The 24,673-nt window shown below is 49.6% G+C and overlaps 2 protein-coding genes across 3 annotated transcripts in view; both read left to right on the top strand.

The window, feature by feature from the left end:
- Nucleotides 1-5,932, top strand: part of AKAP8 (A-kinase anchoring protein 8) — a 31,475-nt gene extending 25,543 nt beyond the window's left edge. The window contains exons 17-18 of the mRNA XM_019470589.1: nucleotides 5,265-5,355; nucleotides 5,786-5,932. Coding sequence (XP_019326134.1) covers nucleotides 5,265-5,355; nucleotides 5,786-5,932 — 238 coding nt within the window. The remainder of the gene's footprint in view (nucleotides 1-5,264; nucleotides 5,356-5,785) is intronic.
- Nucleotides 5,933-14,654: 8,722 nt separating this feature from the next.
- Nucleotides 14,655-24,673, top strand: part of LOC103894317 (bromodomain-containing protein 4) — a 39,952-nt gene continuing 29,933 nt past the window's right edge. For both annotated transcript variants that reach the window (XM_009273670.2, XM_009273669.2), the window contains exon 1: nucleotides 14,655-14,766. The gene's annotated coding sequence lies outside the window, so the exon portion shown is untranslated. The remainder of the gene's footprint in view (nucleotides 14,767-24,673) is intronic.

Genomic DNA, 24,673 nt, shown 5'->3' with positions numbered 1-24,673 from the left:
TTCGTTCCTAGTATGTGGGGGGGGGGGGGGGGCTGATTTTGTCCCTTTGTTAACCGCTCGCGTCCATGTCACCGCTCGTCAACTGCCAGCGGGAGGAGAGTTACTAATTATAACTTTTCCAAAAGGCTTGGGATGATCCTGCCCTGACTCTCGCTTCGAGGCGACGGCAAAGCCTGAAGGAGGGAGATGGCGCGGATCCAGAGAAACGTAAAACAGCCTTGGGGGGGGACGGGGCGGGGGAATAAAACCAACCGAAAACAGGGACTGTTTGGTAGCGGCGAGGACTCGGGCAAACGTCCTGACACCAGAAACTCCGTAAGCGATAGCCCGGAAATGGGAAATCGTGGATCGGTTTGAAATTTGAGGGATTTAATGTTGGTTTGTTGCCTTCTGAAGAAATATTCCCGATTTAGGAAAGGGAGGGAGCTGAGGCCGTGCGGGTTTTGTGTCCTTCGTTAGTCAGGGCTTAGACCAAATGTAGATTTTTGTTCAGCTAAGTCGTCGGTATAACATATTTCAAGCCTAATTAGGCTTTGCAAGCTTCTAACGCAGCTCAGGAGCGTTCCTGTAATGACGGTATCAAACCTGCAAGGTGAAAAAATTCACGTTTTTAGGACAAAATACCCCAAAACCTGGTGTCCCGTGGAAAGCAACGGGGGTCTTGGAGCCTGCGAAGCAAACGTGGTGCACGCCGGGCAGCCGCTGAGTGAAATAAGAATTTCCTGGGACAGGTCTGTGTTCCCCAATTGCAAATTATTTTGCTTTTTTCCGTAATATTTTAATTGACGATCTGGGTGCGGTGCGAGATCCTTGCCGGGTTTCCCTGTGGTAAATCAGCTAAAACCTGAGATTTCAGCAAAGCACTGAAAACTAGAATTTGGGGTGGGTTTCCTCCCAGGTCTAGAGGTGGCTGGCATGTGGCACGTCTTGGGGGGTTATAAAAATAGCCAGAAATCTGGCAGAATTAGTGACTCGCAGAAGGCTAATTGAAATACGTCGGATTTTCTTCCGAGCGGACCGATGCGGACTTGTCGCGCGACTTCTGGAGGAGTTATTGGAGCAAAACCCGCGTTCACCCGGCTTAAAAAAAAAAAAATTGGTTGATTTGACTTACAAAGCGTAAAGTTGTGCTTCAGTCGCGTGGGTCCTCGTTAGCGCTGACGGATTAGTAGGCTTAGCGAGCTGCGAGGGGGTCAGACGGGCGCGGAGCAGCGCTAACGAAGCAGTTTGTGTTTTATTGGAACGGATGCCGAATTAAATTAAAACTTGAGATTTATAGGTCAGGTTTTTGCCTTACTTACGGGATGAGCAGCGCGCTTAAAAAAATCTGAATAATGTTAAATGAATAAACGCGTAATTAAGTAATTATATGTTTAAACAAACCTGGGTACTTCAGGAATTAAATAGTCTTTTACAGTATCGTGTCGGCTTAATTTAATTATTGTCTGCCAGCACGTTGGCTTTAATAACCGAGATATGAAAGCAAAACAAGCTTGGAAACTTAAATTATGTCATACCTGCTAATTAAAACAATGTTTAAAACTTATTTGAGCTTTTCCGAGTTGATGTATCCCGGAGATTTGCGGCGCGCTTGGAGTGATCAGCCAGCAGGGTTACAGATTATTTAAAGAATAATCCTGAAGTTTATAATAAATGAATTATAGGAGATGAAGGGCAATAAATGAACTATTTAACGAGCTGTAATCTCGCGGACTGCCGAAACGTTTGCGGTTCGCTCTGCTGTTGGGGTTCCCCCCCCCCATCAGTAGCAGCTGGTTCTCGGAGGCGAATCCTCGCGGTAAAAATTAACGGTAACGAGAGTGGAGAAGTGGGAAGGCAGGATGCTAGGGGAAAAAATTGAATATTTGAGGTGCTTTTGCAGCTTGTTTCCTACAACGTGAGCAAAAGGATCCAACGTTTGGCTCAGGAATGCGCAGTTTGATTTATTTTTTTTTTTTTAATAAAACCTGTTGTTTGTAGAGGCGCTCGGCCCGCAGGTGTTGGCGCTCGGCTATATTCCCACCCCAAGACTTGACCAGAGCCGGAGCTCCGTAGGGAAGGAGTTTGCAGGTATGCGGGGCCCCGCGCCGCTGAGCTGCGCTCTCCTGGGGAAGTTTCGGGTTGAAAAGAAGCGGAAGCGGCGCAGAGCAAGCGGCGCTTTTTATCCTTCTGTGTTTGCTGGAGTCGCGAGCGCAACTCGGTTCATCTTTGGGTAGATCTCAACTTCAGGTAGGATCAGTTGAACCGTAAAAATACTTAATTTTAGTGAAATACAGGCGATCTTACCCCAGGCCGGGTTTCTGCCTGCTCCGCAGCAAATCCACGTGTCGCTATTCGTGTCGACAAACGTTATCGCTCGGTAACTCGCATCGTTCCTCCCCTGGACGGAGCTGGGGCGTAGGAACTCGGATAGCGAAGGGTGTTTCCCGGTCTAAAGCGTCTCCTCTTGCTCTGGGCTTTCTCGGCGGTAACGGGCTGTTTTCCCTCTTGCTCAAAACCACTTGTGCAGCCGCGCAGGGAAAGGTATTCTTATTTTTATTTGTTTTAATCCTGCGCTGAGGGGTTATTTTGGGCTGGGAGAGGAGCGGGGCAGCCGGATGAATAACTGCGTCTTCCCCCCCCAAGACAAGTGAGGAGAAAGTTGTTTTCACCTCGTTTTGGGTTCATGAAAATTTGCCTTTGTAAAAAAAGGAGAGACGCTCAGGACGCGTCCGCTGCGTAGAAGCGCAGGGAAACCCGTCTGTGCGTGGTAGGAGTCTTGGTTTGTGGTAAAGGTCCTCAGTTGATGGCTGCAGGTCGACTTTTGAATGCTTCTCCTTCCTTTTCCTCAGCTACACCCCCAAAGCTCTCTTGATACCTGGCTGCGTTGCTGCTTGTTCTTCCAGAGCAGCCGTGGGCTCCGCCATGCCAGAAAAATCAGCTTTAGTGGCCCCAAAGCTTCTCAAAATAAGTGTGTGTTCGTTATTTCTTCCTCTCTCCACAATTTCTGTTGCTGTAAGGTCTTCCTCCCTGTTTCTGGCCGCTACGGACACAGCAAGGAGGTGATCCGACGGGCACAGCTCTTCTTCCGCGGTCTCCTGGTGGGTTGTAGGGACGTGACGCTGTGGTCTCGCCTCCTTTGTGCTTGGCTCAAGCACAAAGTTTTTGGAGTCAGCCTTGGCTTAACCCCGCGGTCGCTCGTCCTGCGGGAAGGACTCGGCACGGAGGCCGTTTTCCTGGGACTACCCTCAACGCAAAATGCCTTTTTTGCGGAATATTTGTGCTGTGCCCGTCCTCTCTTGAGCTGTACTTTCAATCTGCAAAACTAGAGTGAAGAATTTAGGGTTTACATTGTTTAAATCAAACGCGGGGACCAAAAACTCAGCCAGGCTGGGTAGGTGTGCTCAAATTTTTACTCTCGGGGACCAAAAACTCAGCCAGGCTGGGTGGGTGTGCTCAAATTTTTACTCTTCACGTTTTGGGTTGCATAGCTCCTTTTTATTTTTTTTTTTCCCCTCCTGCTACATTTTTACAGAGAACACTGTAAAAAATTTTAACACTGCTAAAACACTGAGCAGGACGAACAAAGCCACGTTCCTGAAGCACCTTCCTCCTTGGAAAGTCATGAGACAGTTCTTAATCACCCAGTTGGCCTTTTTATGCTAATTTGACGAGCTGAAGAGGCATTAAAGTGAGAGGAATAACCCTTAAAAAATAATATCCTGGGGGCGGGAAGTTTTTCTCAGCTGAGTGGCAGTGGCTGAAACCCTGGGAATTGAGAGCGGCTGCGAGACGGGCCGGCTCTACTCAACTGATTTGCTCTCGAAACTTTAAGCCCAGCTTAAAGCTCCGCGGTGCAAAGTCCCTCTTACGCCGCGCCTACACCCCTTACCTTGCATAAGACCGGAGCGATTGGAAATCAGACCCGTGGGGTTGTCTTGTAATTAATGAGTGGTGACCGATCAAATAGAAGGGACTCGACAAAAAAAAATCGTGTTGGGCTGCGGGCTTTCTAAAAACCAGTACTAAATAACTGCTGTGAGACTGTTTGTCTGTAGGTCCAGCTTTCCTGAGCTCAGCGCGCCTCCTGTTTTTCCCTAAACTACCTGAAAACAGTCATTCTTCGTCTTTTATGTATGAACTCCTGTCTTGGAAGAGGATAATTTGGAAGGAGCATGATTTATAGGAGCTTTGTTGGGGTTTGGCTGGCAGGTCTTGATTGTCATTACAGAAAACAGACAAAACACTAAATCACTTGTCGTGGTTCCTTTTTAATGAGCTAGGTGCCAGAGTAGCTGCAGATGGGTTGGGAAATCTCTCCTTCGCTAACAGCATCCCTGCTTTGGAAATCCTTTGCCAGGCTAGTTTATCCGGTTATCCGACGGCTCCGGGGAAAGGCAGCTGGGGAGGCAGGGTGAGTCTGGGTCCTGCGGAGCCGAACCTTGGAGGCTGATGATGAAATACGCAGCAATTCCGCTTCGAAAACATCCCAGCGTTGCAGCCCTGGCTCGCCAGCGAGCTGGCTGAGACATCAGCCTTGCAGCAAGGCTACAAATTAAATTAGTCTCCTTATAAAAGCTCTCTTGCCTCCCCTTCCTACTGGCAAAAATCCTTAAAAGCATTATAATTTGTACGTAAAACCTTGATTTCTGGAAGAATCAAGATTTTAGGTTTTATTTTAAAGTTCCTTTTGCGGAGTTTTTTTAGGGTTGAAAATGGCCACGTTTAAAATCAAACGGTGAGCTCGCATCTCTCTTCCTCTGACGGAAAATCAGCTTTGCTTCCGTCCAACTCGGCTGCACCCGAGAGGTGGAACGACCAGTTCCTCATGATTTGGAGACGGCGCCGTAACGGGGATCTGTGACGGGCGCCCGAAGGCTCCTCTGAACCCTAACGTGCTGCTCGTGTTAAACTTAAACCAGGTTTCTGCCTCAAAAGCAGGAACTTGGGCGGCTCCTCATGAATTACGCGTGTGTATATGGACTGCGGCGTAGTAGGGATCGAGATTCGTGCTCAAATTGTCTCCAAGTAGCTTTTTTTGGAAGGTGAAACTAATAGATCCAATTCAGAGAGCCCAGCCGCCGTTTTGGAGGGAGCTCGGCGTCTCAAGCAAGGTTTTCCCCTACTCCTCTGGACTCTGCCCGCTGCCGAGTGGGTGCTAACTTTCCACTTAAAGAAAGAAAATCGGAAGAAATCAATTTAAATCACTTGCCTCTAAATCACTTGACCTAATCCTTTGAGTCCTGATGCTCAGGGCTCTCCCCTGTATCTCATCCCCTCCTAAGGGACGGGGAAAAGCCGCAGAGAGAGCTGTTGGTGATGATTTTCTTCAGCTTAGCGCAGGGAATACTCATTCCACCAAAGCTGGTGCTGAAGGTAAAGGTTTCGCTGCCAGAGGCAGGTTCTTTGCCAGCACAAAAATCACCATCAGTGTAAATTATCACCTCAGGTTGTATTATATTTGCTTTTATAAAGTGTTTTTAATTCCTGTCCGGTCGATATTTCCCCGTTTGCAAGATTTGGGTGTTAAAACGCTCGTATCTGTCTACTGGAATAACAGCAGCAGCGAGATCTCAAACCCTCTGTGCGGTGCCAGATGTGTTTTGGCTTTATGGTACAAGCAGCAAAGCTGTGGCTGCTACACTGCCGAGCGCAGGCAGAGTCGGTTCTCGGAGTTCAGAGTTTAATGCCGACGGGGGGAGGACGGGGATTAGTGTGCAAATCACTGGTCCAAAGGTTACCCGAGATGTTTGCGGTTGGGTTTGGGGTTTTGGGGGGTTGTTGTTTTTTTTTTTTGCATTTGTAGGTAGGTTTCCAGCATGTCAGCGTACGGACCGGCCTCGCCTGTAAAACCCGAGCGTCGAGAGCCCGGGTGCGCTCGATACTCGACGTCTTGCTCTGGTTTAGGGAGCCGAGGAAGAATTCGGTGGTGGGTAAAAGGGATGAGCGCTAAAAATAGGGTTGGAGCTTCGCTGCTCGCTCAAAACTAAACATCGCCGTTATTTTGGATATATTTAAGGAGACAATTCCCAACTTTATGCTGCTCCCAAACCCCCGGCGTGATCCTTTCCTACTGAACTGGGGTGTAATTAGAGTTAATTTGGGCACGATCCAATTTCCCCTGGGGGGAAGAGCGAAGGGGAAAGGTGTGGTGCTGTTCTGCAGGCCGAAGTGTCATCTCTTCTTTTTATTTTCTGCTGGTGAAGTGGTGCTTTCTGCTTCCGAACGCCGCCTCTGCCCGTGGAGTCACTGGTACGGGGTGGGGAAAAGGAGGATAAAGGGTGAAAAGGGGGAAAATAAGATTTGTTATCCTGTTGCTGGCAAAACTGAACATCTGAACTGGTAAACTGAGACACCTCTGAGCACAAAGACAGCGGAGCAGGGTCGGTTTGTAGAATAAAGGTGGCGAAGAGCCTTTTGCTGCTTCTTCTTGCCTGCATCTGGGGCTGGACGCTGTCCTGGACTGAAGAATTCCCTGTAAAAACCGTATCAGGTTACAAGAAAAACAAGATTGCCGCTTATTCCTGCCGTTGAGTCGGAGACGACGTATTTACAGATGAGACTGACCTTGTGCCTGTTGACGGGTGTTTGTTTGCAGAGCTGCCGATTGCTCTTCTGGTCCGAGGGGAAAATTCCAACTGTTTGCAGAGCCCGAGGAGTAAAAGGGGAATTTTTGGAGCACTTTGGTGTCCCCTGACGCCCCTTTGAAGGTACGAGCGGCCCAGAGGGATGTATCGTCACCAGGCAGGGTGTTCGGAGCGAGTTTGGGGGGATATCTTCTTTTTTTTCTTTTTTTTTAGAGCCGCGCAACTGCGTAAGGGTTAGTAAAATAGGTCTTTGCTTAACAGATGTTACTCTTAACGGGACCCAGAATGACTTCTAGGTCTTAGATGTGATCTGACGTCCTCCTCTTCTGAGCCTAGCAGCTTTGCTTTTAACTGGTTTAACTACCCTGCTGGTTTTAATAGGGCTTTTTTTTTTCTATGTTTCAGGACAGATTTAACCAGTTAAGGGCACTGCATTTTTCGCATTGTGAAAACATTTTTTGTTTTGCCTTCTCTTTTTTTATCGGCTATTTTTGGTCTGACCTTGGCTTGTCCTTTCTTACCTCAGCTCCCAGTTAGGTTTCTCTGGGAAAGGCGGCTATTTGGGAGCCCCGTGTTCTTGCAGACTATTGATAGCGCCTGAAAAACGCGATGCTGAGCAGTTGTGGTCTCTCGGTATCTACAGACGTGGGCTGAAAAGGAACGTGAATTCAGCTAGAGCTATGGGGCAAAGCGTAGTCGTCATTGCAAGGCTGATGTTGGAAGGTTTGGAGCCCAAAATGTGCTTCTAAAAAAGCCTAGCCGAAAGGTGAGATTATTTTAGACTCGGCATTTGGATATAGGATCGCAATTCTTATGGTCAACCTGACTTTTTTAGAAGGAAATTGTCTTTTAGATGTTCACTTTAAGCCTGTTTATTGGTTAAAATATGCTGAGGCATCCTTCAAGAGCTTAGGTTTGACCGTTTGGTCTTAAAACTCAGGTTGATAACCCCTCCGTGGATTAACAGTTCATTAAGAGACTCGAGGTAGGAACGCGCAGTAGCTTGTAGTGGAGGAAGATCCACCTGTGTCTGCACCCGTGTTTTTTCAGTGCACTTGAAAATATTGTAGGAGAAGGGGTGAATGATATTGCTGACTGCAAAAAAACCCCCACAAAACCAACCCCGAAAAGCTCCAGAAACGACCCGAGGTGCCTTGGTAACACCTTTTTAATGGTCGAGAGAAGATGAACAGGCGACAACTTAAAGTAAGTCCCTCGTAAAGACCCAGGGTCTTTAATTATTTTGAATAATAAGCGTTCCCGGGCGTGGTTTGGAAGTGTGGAGGATGGATTTGCGAAGGCTCGCTCTTTCTTTTTTACTGGAGATGGGATGGCAGGTGTTGGATCTGCTCCCGTATGGCCACTTCTGCTTCTCCTCTCTCCTTCTCTCTCATCACCGGGATGAGATTGCCTTTCTCACCCGCTGGGTGGGTCTTCAGAAGCCCGTTGACTTGATCCGTGCCGTTCAGAAATTGCTTTATGAACCCAAAACTACCTCGATATTCCACCCTGGAATATTCCCGGTGTTCATTCGGGCGGCTGGAAGATCAGGCTGCTCCGTGGAGCGGTTGCTGTGGTTGAACCAAGACCTGCAGGACCTGAGCTTGAGGTCTTGGGGGAGGTTTCTGATGTTCTTCAGCACAGTTAACGTGAACTCGGGGCTTTTGCCACACGGCGCCCGAGTTGGCTGACCTCACCTACAAGCTAATGTAGGCTGAAACGAGTAATTTACTCCGTGGTAAGGATTAGCAGGGACATCTCAGTGCCGGGTAATCTTCCTGCAACTGTGAGCATACCCAGGAGGACGTGTCCTTCCCCGCCTCGCCAGAGAAAGTTTCTTTTATTGTCGGCGACGGAGTGATTTACGAGTGAGCTTGAGTTGCTCGTTAGCCTGAGACTTTCTAAAAATCCCTGTTTAATTTGCTCGGAGCTGCCTTGCAGCCCCAGCTCTCCTCTAACAGCGCGCTCGTGCTTGGGGCACGCTGACCCTGAAGTGGATCACCGGGTTTTCTTCTCCACCGAGTCTCTCGCTCTCATTTTAATTGTAAGTGGGAGTAGAAACGTGCTCTCCATGTTACGTCGCCCGACTTGTCCGGGCATTAGTCACGCTACCGGCACCACAGCCTCTTCCTGCATGAAATGTCTTCCCTCCTGGATAACTGAGGTTGGTGTCGATTGCTCTGGCTATAAACTCTTGAATTAATTTTTACGTGGCTTATAAAACGCGGTGGCTTCATACATTCAACTCTGTCGAGAACCATCGGTACCAAATGATCAACGAACGGAGTAAAAGTTGGTTTTTCTGGCTGCAGCCTTGCGCTAGAGGTAACTTCTGGTCATGGGTGAGCGTGCCGAGGGAGGAAGGGGGGAGGAAGTCCCGCTCTTCTAACGGCTCCCGATCAGACTTGTTCTAATAACAAAACTAGCAGCTGCAAATACTTTCTAAACTTGTGATTTTTCAGGTCTTTCAAGGCTGTCTCTGCAATTAAGAGAAGGGAAATGGCTAATTTCTGGGATCGGTTAGACTGTGAGTCTCTTGACCAGTCAGGAATTTGAATATAAAACCACCTCTCTGCTTTTTTGACACAACACTGTTGAGTATTTGCATCTGGTTTTCCTTTCACGGCTTTGTTTTAACTTCTTAATCCTTGAAAGAAAAGAGTTGGCGTTGCAGTTGGGTCGTTTCAGACTCTGAGCCTCGTACTGTGAGTCCAGAACACGTCTCCGAGGTGCAGCGTGACTGTACGCAGGATAAAATACCGGTTTTTTTGGGAAAGCACGAGGAGTCGAGTTGCTTTCAGGTGGCTTTGAAAGCCGCCGTGCCCGAGTTCTGGGTTGAAGCTCATCGCCGAGGTTGGGCGCCGCTGGCGTAAGCGCCCTTAAAATACACACGCGTGCGGGACTCCCAGTGCCCTGAGCACGCTCCTATCTTTATCGGTGCTGTGGCTCTTTTTGGTACGGAACAGCCTGGTCGCGGAGTTAAAAAAAAAAGGAGCAAAAAGTGGTATATTGAGCAAAATTGGGTTTTATTTTCCCTGAAGTCAACTCTTCTCATTCAGTCGGTACCCAGGACCCAATTCAGCAGCGACTCCATGAACAAACCGTCTTGTACTGAAGCTTTCAAATTCAATTCCTGGATCGAATTCAATATTTTCCTTTCCTTTGTTTGCGGTGTTGGGAAGGGCTCTTGGATCAAGGGTTGCTCAGTCGCCGCTTCTCATTCGAGTCTCAAGCTCGGGGCGTTATTAAAGGAGCACTAAAGTCAAAAGAAATTGTGCTTGGAATATAAACCACAACTGTTAAGGGGGAGGGGGGGAAAAAAAAGGCTATATGTGAGAAGTTGGGAAGTGTTAATTAATAGAAAAAATCTGGTTTGGAAATGTCTGAGCCTCCAGAGCGAGGCTCGTTAGGTGGATGAATTAATTTGGATCTGGAGGGCTGAGATATCCCGATGCCAACCCTGAGTCTCGGAAGATAAAGCGTGTGGCTGCAAGCTGAGAAAAGGTATAGAAGAGGTACGTATGTGTATATGGAACTGCCATCCAGCTTTCCGCTGCGTTACGGCAGAGCTGCACGGGCTGTCGTGGCTCTTAGAGAATCAGAGGGCGTTCGCCAGAAGAAATCGGTGACCGCCGGACTGACGTGGGGCTTCCTGGAGCGGTGTTCTCTGCTTGGACCCAACACGAGCTTGGAATTTATTTTGTGACGATTATCACAAATTGAGATGCGCGTTTTCGTGGACGCATGTGCTGACTGTTCTCCCTTTTGGGCTTGTTTTGGGTGGGTTTTCCCCACCCGATTTGCTGGGAAACTGAGGTTTTAATGCTAATTTATACGCACTTTGAACTCCTAGCAGGGGATCTTGGTGGTAGAGCATCGCTTGTGTGTTAGCGCTGGCTTGGGGTGAGCAAAATCCAACTGCAGCATGTGGAAAATATTGAGCCGTGTGACTGTTTTCAACTGAATTGTCTTTTTGTCCCGGAGCTAGACAAACCCCGCAGAGCGCAGCCTTCGTTTGCTCCAACAGCCTTCGTGGAGACAAGATTCCCCAGACAAAAGAAGTGTTTTTTGGCAAGATGTCTGCTCTCGGCGTTGATTTTTTTTTTTTTTTTTTTCTTTTGCGGGCGCGGAGTCGGGTGGCCTTGTGCATCGAGCCGGGGCTGATCCGTCCCACGGAGGCGAGACGGTGAAGCCTGGGGATATCTCTTGGTGGTGACCTCCTCTCAGCTGACGATCGTTCGGCCACTTAAATGGAGAAGAGACTCGAGAGGTAAAGAGCGGTCTCCAGGCTGGACATGATGCCCTAGCTGGGAAGACAGCGTCTTTTTGAGCGTCTCCTGCTTCTCTTAAAGCCTTTCCGGTGACACGGCGAGAAGTTCAGGACGCTCCAGAAGTGAAGAAGGAGCGTAGAAACCTTGAAATGGGGAATCTTCTGCGGTGGACCCAAACCTGAGAGGTACAAGAGGGTCTTGGGGGGCCGTGGAGCTTGGAGAGCTGTCCCAGAATGGACGTCGGAGGTGGAGACATCGGTGGGAGAGACCCAAGACCTCGCCTGCTCTGCAGATCCAAAGCAGAGGGAGCGGCGAGCCTTGGCGATACCCAAATCTGCCTTTTTGCGACCCTGTTCGTGACCTTGGAGTATCTGCAAAGGTTGGTTTGCTTCCCTGCGAGAGTTTGAAGCTCCTCTCTTGTGCTGGGCGAGTGCCGTCTCGCCTCCCCCTAACGAGGGAAAACGTCTGGGAGGACATAGATGGGACCTCGATGGATTTACAGGAATGAAATCGGCTTGAAATAGGAGCTTCCAGGTGAGGAGAAGCACTTAAATGATTTCTAGGGCCGATATTAGCAGGTTCCTCGTTAGCAAGCGCGCTGCTGGAAAATCTGGGGGAGTCTTCAGGGAGGGGCTGAGCGTTGAATTTTAGTGGAAAACCTAAGAACGCTTAAAACATCAGTAAAATAATTTTGTTTAGTAAAGCCGTGACACTCCAAAGATTGAGGTTAATCACGTTATGTGCATGCTTTGAGTATAAAATCTTGTGTGTGTTGGTTGATCGGGGAGGTGATTAAATACAATCGGATTCTTCCGGTGTCTAAGAGCATCAGGAATGGCCGTAACTCGTTTGGCACGCGTCGTTAGTCTTCGCTCTTGCAGAAATGAGGGGTCTGTGCCGTGCCGTCGGTTTAGCTGGGAGAGAGACGGTCAGCTGAGATCCTGGGGTGCTGCAGAATGGCTTTTCCTCTGCTTCAGCCAACACAAAAATGCCGAGTTTTGGGCTTTTTTTTTTTTAATACCCAAATGCCTCTTTCTGAAGAGCCAGGGTTTTTGCACAATACCTTGGATTTCAGTAATTCAGTACTCAGAAGTCAGGATCTGATGGAAAAAGTGAGTTTGTAGGAAAACTCTGTAATTTAACAACACCGAAATTACAAGTGCCAACCTTTTTGAGTTAACGTGAGTCTATTTTCAGATGCCGCATGAATCGTTTGCTAGCGTTGCAGTGTTTGTTTTCTTGGGCTTAGCCTTTCTTTAGGGAAAAATCCTTATTTTCACTGTTTCTGGGGTTTTTTGTGACGTCCCTTACACCCCGTACTCTTCAAGTCTTGACTAAAATTCACGCATTAATCGGGGTTGGAACATTTTTCCCCCCCGAGTTAACGTGATTGCCAGCCTGTAAATGGTACCTGCGCGTTCAGCTTTATCCTGATGGGGGGGGAAAACCAGCAAAAATTGGCAACGTAAACCATTTAAATCACCGATTTCTAGTTTATTTTTGTAGCTGCAAACCTTACTAGGAGATTGGGCGTCTTCCTCCTGTGGGCGAGTGCTGTGCTCGGAGGTCTTAGCTGCTGGAACCGTACAGAGGATGCTGGAGAAAGAACTTCATTGAAGAAGTCTGAAAACTTAAATTACGGGTGCCACAGCGGTCAAATCGTGAAGATTTTTCGAAGACTGAAAGTGCCGATTTATTTATTTCAATACTTTTGCTGTGGGGCTGGTTTTGTAGGAAACGGGTGAATTCTGCTGCCGAAGGAAGAGTCGTTCTTCGGAGTTATTCTTTGTTTTCCGCCTCGCCAAAGGAAATTTAAAAGCCACTGAACACGCAGAACATAAATGATGTTCTTAGGAAAAAATAAAATAAATGTTTTTTAGGCGAACGGCCTCTTCTTCCAAGCTTCTGAGTTTGAACTTTGGGAACCGGAGAAGAAAACAAGTCCCTTCTGCATCTGTTTGAGGCTGTGGCTGTCACTAGCTGGGGGAAAAAAAAAATTAAAAAATAGTATTTGCTAGAAAAAAACAACCCGTATTTGAGATTTAATCTCTTTTATGTTATCAGATAAATGCGATTAGTGATAGAACTGTAATTTGTGGTGTTCACGGAGCAGGTCTGTTAATGGAGATACTTGTGAAACAGCAATGCTGACAGAATTGGGGGGTTTTTAGGTTCGTAATCACTAAAAAGGACCAGAAGTGGCCAGAACGGACCACGAGGTGTATCAGAAAGCGTAGGTAGGCAGAAAGACGCGGTGCCGCTGGGTGTTTCGAGCTTTCGGTGGATTTGCCTGCCTGCAGGGAGGTGCTAGGTCTTCTCCGAGAAGAAATGGTGGTATGAGTATTTAACGAGCTCGTTCAGGCTGGGTGCAGGGTTTGGTCCGTGTTTTATCCTTCGAGCTGCTTTGGGTGTCCACCTTCCGCCGGGGTGGGCTTTGTTAGGAAGCCGAACCGGCAGCAGCCCGCGAGTAAAGAGCGAGTATGGCACTCGTAAGATCAACTGAACCTCAGAAAAACCAGCACTTAAAATGTCAATTAAAACCTGGCGGTAATTGCTGTGGCGTGACAAAGACCTGAGCAACCTGTTTGAACTTCTGAGGTCAGTCCTGCTGTGAGCAGGAGACCTCCGGACCTCACTTTCAACCTTCGGTATTTCTCGCCCCGGGGGCAGGTGAGTCTCGCTTTGCTTTAGCTCAATTTTCCACGCCCGCTTGCTAGGGCTAAGCTTAAAGTTAGTCGGAGCTGTTAAGCCGGTCCTTCTTTTGGCCTCTTGGGTTTTGTACGCGTTAGTACCCGCTGAATTCCTTTTGTTGGGGGGGGAAAGTGTCGCATTTCCCATATCCTCTATGGTCTGTCCTGCCTTTCTCGCCCCGGGGGCAGGTGAGTCTCGCTTTGCTTTAGCTCAATTTTCCACGCCCGCTTGCTAGGGCTAAGCTTAAAGTTAGTCGGAGCTGTTAAGCCGGTCCTTCTTTTGGCCTCTTGGGTTTTGTACGCGTTAGTACCCGCTGAATTCCTTTTGTTGGGGGGGGAAAGTGTCGCATTTCCCATATCCTTTATGGTCTGTCCTGCCCCTGAAGGTGAAATTAAAGATTTTTTTTTCTTTTAAATAGTTTAATGTGTTTATTGGCTCTAATATCCGGCGAGCTGGGTCTGGAGGCGGTGGTGGGTATTTCACAAGCGATGTTAAAAAGGCGTTGGTTGTGGTTACGGTCATCTTGCTAGAGATCGCCTTTGCGGTAGGAGCTTCAATCTCGTGTTTGGTGGGGTTTTTTAGGTAATTTCTGTGAAAAGACGGAGCGTGAGCGTCACGGTTCTTGCTTTGGGGCTGCGGATGGGTTCGAGACTTCTTGTAAGCTGCTAAGCCAGGCTTTGAGATGCTTAAAGCTGGGCAGCAGTCCCAGGCGTTGGGCGAAACCCAGGTCTTGGACCCGGCTTAAAGGACTTTCTGGGCTGGAAAGACCCTTTTGAGTACTCTGCAGGTTATTTTTTCTTGTTTGGGGAAAGCTTAACGCAAGGGAATGGCCCCGTGCTTACTGGAGCTCTCAAAGAGGTGTATTGGGTTGGTTAGCTCGAATTAAATCGGTTTTCTCAGTACATTTAAATTCTGAAGCGTGCACGCTTTGGATGGTGGTCTGGACTGTTGCCTTGGATCTCTCCACCCATCCACATCTGCGTTGCGATGCTTTTCATCATCAAGGGTTCTTGGTTTTCTGACTCATACATATCGTTTCCTAGAAATAAAAATAGAAATCTGGAGAACAAAAAGGAGAAGGATGAAAGTTAGCGATGTTTTTTGGCTGCCATTCTGAATTAACACGCGTTTCTTTTCCTTACAGATCTTTCTTTCAATAGTAGCTTCGAAAATGAAGGTCAGAGGGTTCAGCTGGTGAAGAAGAACCGAACACCTCGAAGGGTCAACTCTGATTTCAGGTAATTACCCTGAATTTTACTACTGTGCCCATAAGTGCGTGTTTTACGGGGTGCGGCTTATTTCCAGCATTTTGGGGCAGCTATGTCTCTTTTGGGGGCGTCACCGGAGAGAAGGTGATGTAAAGCAGAACTGCAGGAATTAATTACAGCCGGGGATGAGCTGCACTCGTCGCCTTCTCGGGTGCTTTGGATTGAGCAAATCCCGTACAAGCTGCAGCGAACGTGTCCCTGGATTTGCCAGATTTACCGATAGGCGTTTGCCGGTGCGAGTGAGTAGAGGCTGGGTTATACGAGCCTTCATCCCGTTGTGGGGATTCAGAACGGAGCAGGAGCTTCGTTTAAGGCTGGATCAGGCTTGATTGTCCTGATACTTCCTTAGATGAAGAATTTTAAACCTGCTTTGCCAAGGGAGCTGATTCCAGCAGGGAAAACAGGAGGCGGAAACAGCGGAGAGCTGAGGTGAGAGCGCGAGGTCAGGGAGAAGCTTCACACACGTGAAATAATTCAGAGTTTTCTGTGTCTTGGTGTATTTCTCTGGTGTTTAAGAATATCAGACACAGGGTTTTTTGCTCCCCTTCACATACACGTGTAGCTGCATCTCCCGTACCCCTCGGCCAACACTTTGAGCGAGTCCCAGTGGTCTCCCACAGCTGCACCGAGTCCGAATTTGGCCACTTTTCTGCTCAGTTGGGTGGTTTTGGGAGCCTGCTTCCATCTCAGATGCCCGTCAGACAGCGCCATGCAGAGCTGCCCTCTCTTGGGGGTTTGTATTCCACCCAGCTCAGGAAAATAGGACACAAATGGGATGGGTTTTGGTGCCTTTACTCAGAACTCGCTCTTCTAAGTGTGTTTTGTTTCTGGTAGTTTGCCCTAAAAGGCTTGGTAATAAATGGGGAAAATCACCCCAAATACACAACTACTGTTTTTTCATGGCTTCAGCTTTTGAAAGTACTTGGTTGGCTTTGTGCCGCCTGAATATTTTGGCAAGGTTGGAGATTTATTATCTCCAATAATAATAACGATCTCCAGGGCGTGCGTGGTTACAGACATAGCCCAGACACGATGAGCGATCGGCTTTCTGAAGTCTCGGGTGGAAAAGGCCGTATTTTAAATATCCAGCCGCTCTAAGAATGCCTTGACCGCGGAGGATTTTTCTGTTAGTGGACAGCAAGAAGCAAAAATGGGGGGGTTGGGGGGGGACCCTCATCTTTCCAGGAAAAGAGCAGCTCTTGCAAGTTTTAGGCTGGAGTAGTGAGTGGGCATCAAATCTTTTTTGTTCTCAAATGGTGAGCCTTTCTGCAAGGGTGGAAATAGCCTCACGCTCGGGTCGTACCTATAGGATGCTTAAATCTGGCACTGTAGTTGAAAAATGATAGTAGAATGGGTAAAAAAAAAAGTCATTTTTCTGACTTAGAACAGATAAACTTCTCTTCAGCAACTTTTCTGAGTTGCGTAGTCACTAACGCCGGGTCCTGCCGTCTTGTCTGTCCATCTTGGTGTGCCGGGTGCTCTGAGGATTGATGGAATTGAGTTTGGGGATAATGACGTTGGGTGCCGCTGTCTTGAAATAGATCTCTGGGGGAAGGCTCGGACTTGTCTTAACTACGAAGATAACTGGCAGCCACCTAGTTTGGACTTTACTCACGGGGCAGTTGCAGTGAGATGTGCCGGCGTGCAAATCCATATCCTTTGGCCCGGTCCGTCTGCCGTAACGCGAGCCAGTGGCGGTTTGGGATGTGCTGGCAGGTGAGGACACGGTGCCAAGCTTGGACGGTGTCGTGGAGTGGTGGTGGGACCTTAAGTTCGCACGTCTAGATCTTGGGCTGGTGGATAGAGGACCCGTCACTCGGTGGTGCTGGGGACGTCCCCGTTGATCCCGCTGGATGGGGGATGCTTCAGGGTTGTGGTGGGTTGACTTTGGCTGGACACCAGGTGCCCACCCAGCCGCTCCCTCACTCCCCCTCCTCAGCTGGACGGGGGGGGAGAAAAAAAATAAGACAAAAGGCTCGAGCTAAGGACGGGGAGATGATTCAGTAATTACCGTCACAGGCAAAACAGACTCCACTTGAGGAAATGAATTTAATTTCTTGCCAATCAAAGGTCAGAGAAGGGTCATGAGAAATAAACCCAACTCTTAAAACCCCTTCCCCCCACCCCTTCCTTCTTCCCAGGCTCAACTTCACTCCCAATTTCTCTACCTCCTCCCCTGCTCCAGTGTGGGGTCCCTCCCACGGGAGACAGTCCTCCACAGACTTCTCCAGCGTGGGTCCCTTCCACGGGCAGGCTGCAGTTCCTCACAAACTGCTCCAGCGTGGGTCCTTCCCATATGTCCTTTGCACAGGGTGCAGTCCTTCAGGAACAGACTGCTCCAGCGTGGGTCCCCCACGGGCTCACAAGTCCTGCCAGAAGACCTGCTCCAGCATCGGCTTTTCTCCATGGGGTCACAGCCTGCGTCTGGCACACCCACGTGCTCTGGCCTGGGGTCCTCCATGGGCTTGCAGGGTGGGCGTCTGCTCCACCGTGGACCTCCATGGGCTTGCAGGGTGGACAGCCTGCTCCACCGTGGACCTCTATGGGCTTGGGGGGTGCAGGGTGGACAGCCTGCTCGACCTCTATGGGCTTGTGGGGTGGACAGCCTGCTCCACCGTGGACCTCCATGGGCTTGCAGGGTGGACAGCCTGCTCCACCGTGGACCTCTATGGGCTTGCAGGGGGATGTCTGTGCTCCACCGTGGACCTCTATGGGCTTGCAGGGTAGATGTCTGCTCCACCGTGGACCTCCATGGGCTTGCAGGGTGGACAGCCTGCTCCACCGTGGACCTCCATGAGCCTGCAGGGTGGGCGTCTGCTCTGCCATGCTCTTTGCCACGGCCTGCAGGGTGGATGTCACTCCACCGTGGCCCTCGCAGGTGAGGACACGGTGTCAAGGTCACAGGAGGCTGGGCAGGCAGTGGACTTGGACGGTGTCATAGAGTGGTGGTGGGACCTTAAATTCCCCTCTAGATCTTGGACAGAGGACCTGTCAGTCGGTGGTGCTGGGGATGTCTCCGTTGATCCCACGGGATGGGGACAGTTTAGGGTTAAGGCAGTGGCTCTTCATCCCTGAAGTCTAGCTTAAAATTTGATAGTGAACAGTTCTTCACAAATGTGTGTTGGGTTCTGGGATCATTCATTTTTTCAGCAGAAATGGATCTTGCCCAGAGTTGTCTTGGAAACTGCACGTGGGTGCACAGAGGATCTGTTTGAGTTGTAAACTAAAATACATAACTGTTGAGCCGGGGGAGAAAGCTGATTAAAAAAAAGCCGATAAAATATTCACTGAGAATTTTCTGTGGCTCAAAAACTGCCATAAAACTGGGCGGCTGAACCACACGCGAGCTACTTTACGTTTCAGATAATTTATGTGCCGGCTCACACACCCGCCGTCCTTGAACACCCGCGGTAAAATGACGTACAAAACCCTGACACCGCGTAAACCCACCTCTGGATGTCTCCTGCTGCTTAGTATGTCCAGCCTAACTTTGTAATCGATAGTTCTGTAATAATATTGTAAGATGGTAATCGGTAAAAGTTGATTACTCTCTGCTCTTCGAAATACGGCAAAATCTTTACGGCGTAGGTGGGTTTTGTGGCAGGGGGTTGTTCGCTGTTAAGCAGGTGGGAGTTGTAGTGCAAAAACGCGAGGGTCTGTGGCTATTTAAGCTCTTGCATCAGGTGTAAAACTGCTCAGATTCCACTTCAATGTTATCTTTTTTTTTTTTTTTTCCTTTGAGCCATGGAAAAATGAGCCTAGAAATAGCCGCTCCCCACAAAAAATAGTGGGGACAACGAAATAACCTTAAATGAAGATGTTTTCCTTGCTGTCCCAGCTGCATAGGCATCCCGAAAACCAGCGGGAAGCCCCATGGTTTAGGGCAGAGGAATAAATAAAACTCTCCTGGCGTGGAAACCTGCTGTATTTAGGGCGCGGAATGGACCGAAGCGATCGCAGAATTCAACATCTGACTCCGAAGCTCTCCCCGGGCGCAAAAAGGAGCCAGGAAGCGCTGGGATAACGCCATCCGCACGGATAGAGGCGCAGGTAGCCGCGGAGGTCAGCGTCCCCCCTCGGCGCGGGAGCGAGGACTGGGGATGCTGATAACGGCCGCTGGCGGCGCGAGGGTTGGACCGGATCCAGACGATGCCGTCTGGCCGCTGGCGCGAATGCCCGCGCTCCCCAGCTGCCGAAATCGGTCAGATGGAAAAGTAAATCCCCTCTGCGCTTCCCCACTGACATAGATTGCGTCATTAAAAGGGAGCAGGGAACACGAATTAATGACGAGTGGGTTTTTCGTTAGAGCCGAGGTGCGATCGAACCACACAGGGTCACAACAGCTACCAAACATCCACCGCAAGCTGCGAAGTGAGGGATTTCAGGGTCCCGTTTCTGCGGGGAAGGGTTAAAAAATAAAGTGGAAATGGAAATGCACATTGCTGAGAGGTGGGAAGCGACGCTGTGGGGTAAGGGTTGCAAATTCTCTTCCTCGGGATGCAAATAAATTAACTTACAGCAGGGGCAAAGTAATTCCTGCACTGAAAACTGCACCAGCAGGTCAGGTAGGGATAAAGAAATAATATAAAGTACGAAGCCGAGCCGTCACTCGAGTGGGCCGAGAGTTTCTGTAAGAGCCTGGTGAAAATGTGGTCACGCTACAGACGAGCTCGAGCTTTGACCTTGGATTTCATGGGGTGAAACGTCCCCTTTCTTGCAGAAATTGCTGCTAAACGGTGATAGCGTCAAGGTCTGCAGGGCCGCTGCGTCCTGTACGACTCGTGGAAGGGTTCGTGGTAGGCGCCTGACAACTCAACCTTCGGATCTCTTGTGATACGTAGAGATACTTCAGTTTTTAAATATTCTGTATCCTATCTTGGTGTCATGGTTTGACCCCAGCCGGCAGCTAAGCCCGGCACAGCCGCTCGCTCGCTCCCCCCCGGTGGGACGGGGGAGAGAATCGGGGGGGGTAAAAGTGAGAAAACTCGTGGGTTGGGATAAAGGCAGTTTAACGGGGAAAGAAAAAGCCGCATGCGCAGGCAAAGCAAACCAAGGAATTCCTTCGCTCCTTCCCATGGGCGGGCAGGTGTTCAGCCATCTCCAGGACAGCAGGGCTCCATCACGCCTCACGGTGCCTTGGGAAGACAAACGCCATTGCTCTGAACGTCCCCCCCTCTTCCTCCTTCTCCCCCAGCCTTATACGCTGAGCACGATGTCATACGGTGTGGGATATCCCTTGGGTCAGCTGGGGTCAGCTGTCCCGGCCGTGTCCCCTCCCAACTCCTTGCGCCCCCCCAGCCTGCTCGCGGGTGGGGTGGGGTGAGGAGCAGAAAAGGCCTTGACTTAGTGTCAGCCCTGCTCAGCAGTGACGAAAACACCCCTGTGTTATCAACGCTCTTTCCAGTGCAAATCCAAACCGTAGCCCCGTGCCAGCTGCTGGGAAGGAAATTAACCCTACCCCGGCCAAACCCAGCACACTCGGAATTCTTGTGGTGTTCCGTTAAACTGTTTCAAGAAGAAATAGCTCTGAAGCTGCGAGGGGAAGGAGAGCTGGAGCGGCTTGGCCAGGAGAGCAAAGTGGAGGGAGGGGGGAAAAAAAAGGCAGAGTTTAAGGGAGGAGTAAAGTTTATGTATTTATTAATCGGTATTTAAACAACAGCACCTATTTCCACACCTTAATACGTAAAGGGAGATACCGAGGTGGGATTTCTCTCTCTTCTTTCATACACCGACGTTTGCGCCGGTTGGGGCATCTCTTTTTCAGATGAATTGCGTTAAAAAAAAACCCCAACCCCGCTAGACGTAGATGTCTAATTTGGGGTAAAATACTTCTCACCCTGAGTCTGGTCTGTGATCGAGTTTGGATGGAGCCGCTATCCTGTGGATTCGATTAATCCACTGCAGCACCCGGCACCTTTTAACGTCACCGTAAGTGTCTCTGAAGACGGAGGTCTGGCGTTGTGGGTACCCGGCAGGAGAAAAGGATCTTCTTCACCCTCCTGTCCAGGAATTCGGGGACTAGATGTCTCGGATCATCCAATCTGATTTAACTCGATGGCGTGTAAGATGGATACGGACGAGGTCTGGACCGCTTGAAAATCCACAGCGCTGTAGAAACCTTTTTTTTTTTAAGAAAAACTTAGCTGCTGTATAATCCCGGTGGCTAAACCCTGAAACGTTCAATTAATACGGCGTAAATTCGCTCCAACAGCAGCTTTGATGCAAAAGGTGGATTTTATTTTTTTTTTTCCTTAGTATCCCACTGCGTGTTGTGTGAAAGTCCCCAGCTCGGTCCAGCGTCTCGCAGAAAATGAATCCGTCTGCGCTACAACACCCCGCGGCTTTATTTTCCCCCCAAAATAATTGCAGTCAACGGGGGAGAGGGAGCAAAGCGCCGATGAGAAGTTCTCCTCGGGCTCGATGACGGTCTCCGCGTGAGCATCGCGGAATGAGGTCAAACTCTGCACCCTCCTTGTTCGGTTTTTCCAGTCCGTTCCTAAATGATATTAACGACGATGGCTGGAAACGAGTTTCCCGTTCAGCCTCTTAACTAATAAACGATTTATTTGGATGGTGCGGTTCTTGCACGCGGCCGCGTGCGGGTAATTTCTGCCGACTGACGCTTTGTGCGTCCTACAGCAAAACTGAGCCTGGACTTGGAAAACACCGAGATGAAACGGTCTGAATTTACCTCAATTTCCCTTCTCCGTCTGCAGGGCTTTTACTTCGCAGCCGTTCGAGGGCTCTGTTTTCCCTTTAGCCCGCTAAAAATCAAGCGTTTTCCAGTACAGACACACTGACACTGCCTTATTTTCCGACTAATTAATCCCCGCTCCTCGTGTGTGAATACACTGATCTCAAAAACCTTTCCTGGTTTGGGTCTTTCCAACTTCACCTTCGTTAAACCACCGTCGTCGCCCGTGTGGGAAACGGTTAGTTCTTAATTCTGGGTGATCCTGGAGGAATTTGGTCCCCGTTTCCGCGCGTTAATGGGGATAATTAGCATATCTTTAAAGCATAATAGGGACTCGAGGGGAAAACAGGCACGCGTCAGCCCTAATGCGTCTCCGGGAATGTTTTATGAGGCTTCCTCATAGTGCGTGCACAGGTCTTTGTTGCTGTCTGCCCGGGATGGACGGACGGACAGCCCCTTCGCTTTGTCTCTCCCTCCGGGAGGTTTCCCGGCCCGCTCCCTAAGAAAAGGAGGATGCGCTGACCTCTCGCTGGTTTGTTCCCCGGGATTTTTGAGCAGCTTCATGGCAGGTCGCTTGTAGCGCGCAGGAGGAGGCGGGAGGCGAAGCCGCTCTTCCCGGGATGCTCGTGGATGCGACACGTTATCCTCGTGCCGCCGTTGAGCTGTAGGTACGGGGAAAACTCATTTCATCCCCCCTGTGTGAATTTGGGGTGGGAATTTCCCCTCCCGTGGGTTTTCTGGCCCAGGCTGCGGCTTCGAGATGCGGCTCCTGAAATCGAGGATGGTGGGAGCTGTACGGAGGAGAGGAGGAGGGAGAAACTCTTCGAGCTGGGATTTAAACATCATTTTAAACCGATGCCAAGCCGGTCTTGAGGAGCAAATACTATTCTTCAGTCCTCTCCCAAAAATAACGCTTAATAACACGGGAGCTGGAAGCAAACCGCTTCTTGGGCATTTTCAGATGAAACTTTAAGTGGCAAGGTCCATTTGTTGGAAAATGATTCCCGCAGGGAGCAGCACGTGCTGGGCTGGACGCCGGGAAGGCTTTGGGTGTAATTTTAACAACATCAGCTGAACGTCCACGTCAGGAGGAAGCCGCTGCGTTTTCCCGGCAGCGTTCACCGGAGGCATCGACTAAACCAGGCTAAAACGTCCTTCATTAAGTCTTAAACTACGAATTTGGAGGTTGGGAAGCGTTTGATGCACCGTTAGCTGTTACCGTCACCTCTCTCCCTTCCCTTTTGTGTGCTTGAGGCGTGGGATGGTCGCTGCACGTGTTGATCCCCGTCTCCTGGCTCAGCAGGGTCAGAATTAAAGGGAGTGCTGGCCACCACAAATCCGTTAGTTATTCTTTTCAGCTGCTGGATTTTCCACCCTAGCTGCCTTTTCCAGGCTATTTCTAGCTAATACATCCTGGGGTGGGATCCGTAATGATGCAATTTAACCATGAATTTCAGTTTTAGGTTTCGTAGCTCTACGCTTTTCCTGCAATACCACCCCTGGCTTGGATTTCGGGGCTTGGATTTGCCTTCACAAACCGAATTCCAGCCCTTCCCTCCTTCTGCACGCCCGCAGAAGAAACCCACGGCTTTATTTTTGCTTTAAAACGCGGCTTTTGCAGGCTGCGAAGGGTTGCGAAGTCGACTTTAGGCTGCGCCGCTGCGGGGTGAGTACTGCAGGGGACGACTGTGAAGAACAGGGGATTCACAGGAGGGAGACGTTCAGCCCGAAACCGGAGGACGGTGTAGATCCTGTTTGGTTCGTACTTGCCGATCACTTCCCGATAACCCCCGGGAAGCGGATCATCTCACTCTGAAGCACGAATAAATGCCGTCTAGCAAATCGCTTCATTTTTAGTGCTTTCTCGGGCGCGACGCTTTTTCTGCGGAATTTTTATAAGCCCATTTTGCTTCTTACCCACTGAGTCGCGCTGATTTTGGAGTACACGTGCACGCCTCGTTAGCTGGTTAGCGTGAAGAGTGGAGCAGCAGTGGTACGGTCTGGTTATCGGAGCAGGAACAGGGTTCAGGATTAAATTCAGTCGATAATCCGCGCTCGCGCCTGCCCCAGCTTCTCCTTGCACGTGCTGCGGTCCAACGAGACCGCACCGGCTTCGTTTCGCTGCTTGGGCATCCTAAACCTCACGTGTCTCCTAAAAGCAGGATTTAAGTATTTCTATTTTCCTGACATTAAAGTTGCTGTGGATGGTTCCAGCGCTCCAAACCTTGCTGCAACTTGCGTCCGGCTGTCTGCACGGTAGAAATAGTTGGGTTTAACATCCTTGGTTAAACGTCGCCAACTCAAAATAGATCAAAATCCATTTTCCACTTCAGCAGCTCGCCTTCCAGGCACTGTCCGGGACGGGCGGATAACCTCAAAGTAACTCGTTTCAAAAAAAACCCCTACCGAATCGCTTTATGACTTGATAACGCTCATTTCTCGGGGGGCTTTTTTAAAGATTGATTTCTTAAATCTTTTTGTTTAGGCTGAGGCAAGAGAGGAGGGGCGTTTAGGGGGGCTTCTTGCGAATGCAGCCGCTCTCGTGTTCAGATCTGGGAGCGTCTTTCTCGGTCACTCCTCTAAGGTGGGTGGTAGAGTCGTCTTCGGGGTTTCCCCCCCGCTTTGATGGATACGTCCCCGATCAAGTGAATCCTCGATGCAGTTTCTTTTCCGGCAGCTCTGCTCATGCGGATCTGCCTCTTATTTCAGTCTCAAACGTCTGCCTGTTCAAGCCAGCCTGAAATAATCCATCTGCCCAAATAAAAACCAGCATCTTCGATGGTTTCCTTGCTTACACCGCCCTCTTCAAGTCGTCGGGAGATATTTTTTCCCCCCCTTAGGATGTTTTTCAGAGGCTGGTGCTGTGGCAGCCGGCTGTGTGTTCCCGGTTATTAATTGCTCCTGCTTTTTCAACTGCAAAATATTCCCAAACCGAACGTGCCCACGATCCCCGCTGCTTCGCTCTCCCTTGTCACTCTCAAACACATCACCTCCCTCCATCCTCGGGACCCTCATCTTCAGGCTTCGCCCACATCGCTGCTTGGGCAGGCTGGACCTTCGCCAGCGCTTCATTTTTCCCTCCGTTGAGCGAGGGGTTTCTCTGCTTTCTGCGTCCTGACCGCTGCCTCGCGCCCGGCAAAAACCGTCGAATTTATTCTCTTGCCATTTCCTCTGGCTGCCGTG

This window comes from Aptenodytes forsteri, unplaced genomic scaffold, assembly GCF_000699145.1.
Source record: "Aptenodytes forsteri isolate BGI_AS27 unplaced genomic scaffold, ASM69914v1 Scaffold687, whole genome shotgun sequence".
In the NCBI taxonomy this organism is placed as follows: Eukaryota; Metazoa; Chordata; class Aves; order Sphenisciformes; family Spheniscidae; genus Aptenodytes; species Aptenodytes forsteri.
Note: the sequence above shows the minus strand (reverse complement) of the source record. Positions and strands in the feature narration are given on the sequence as shown.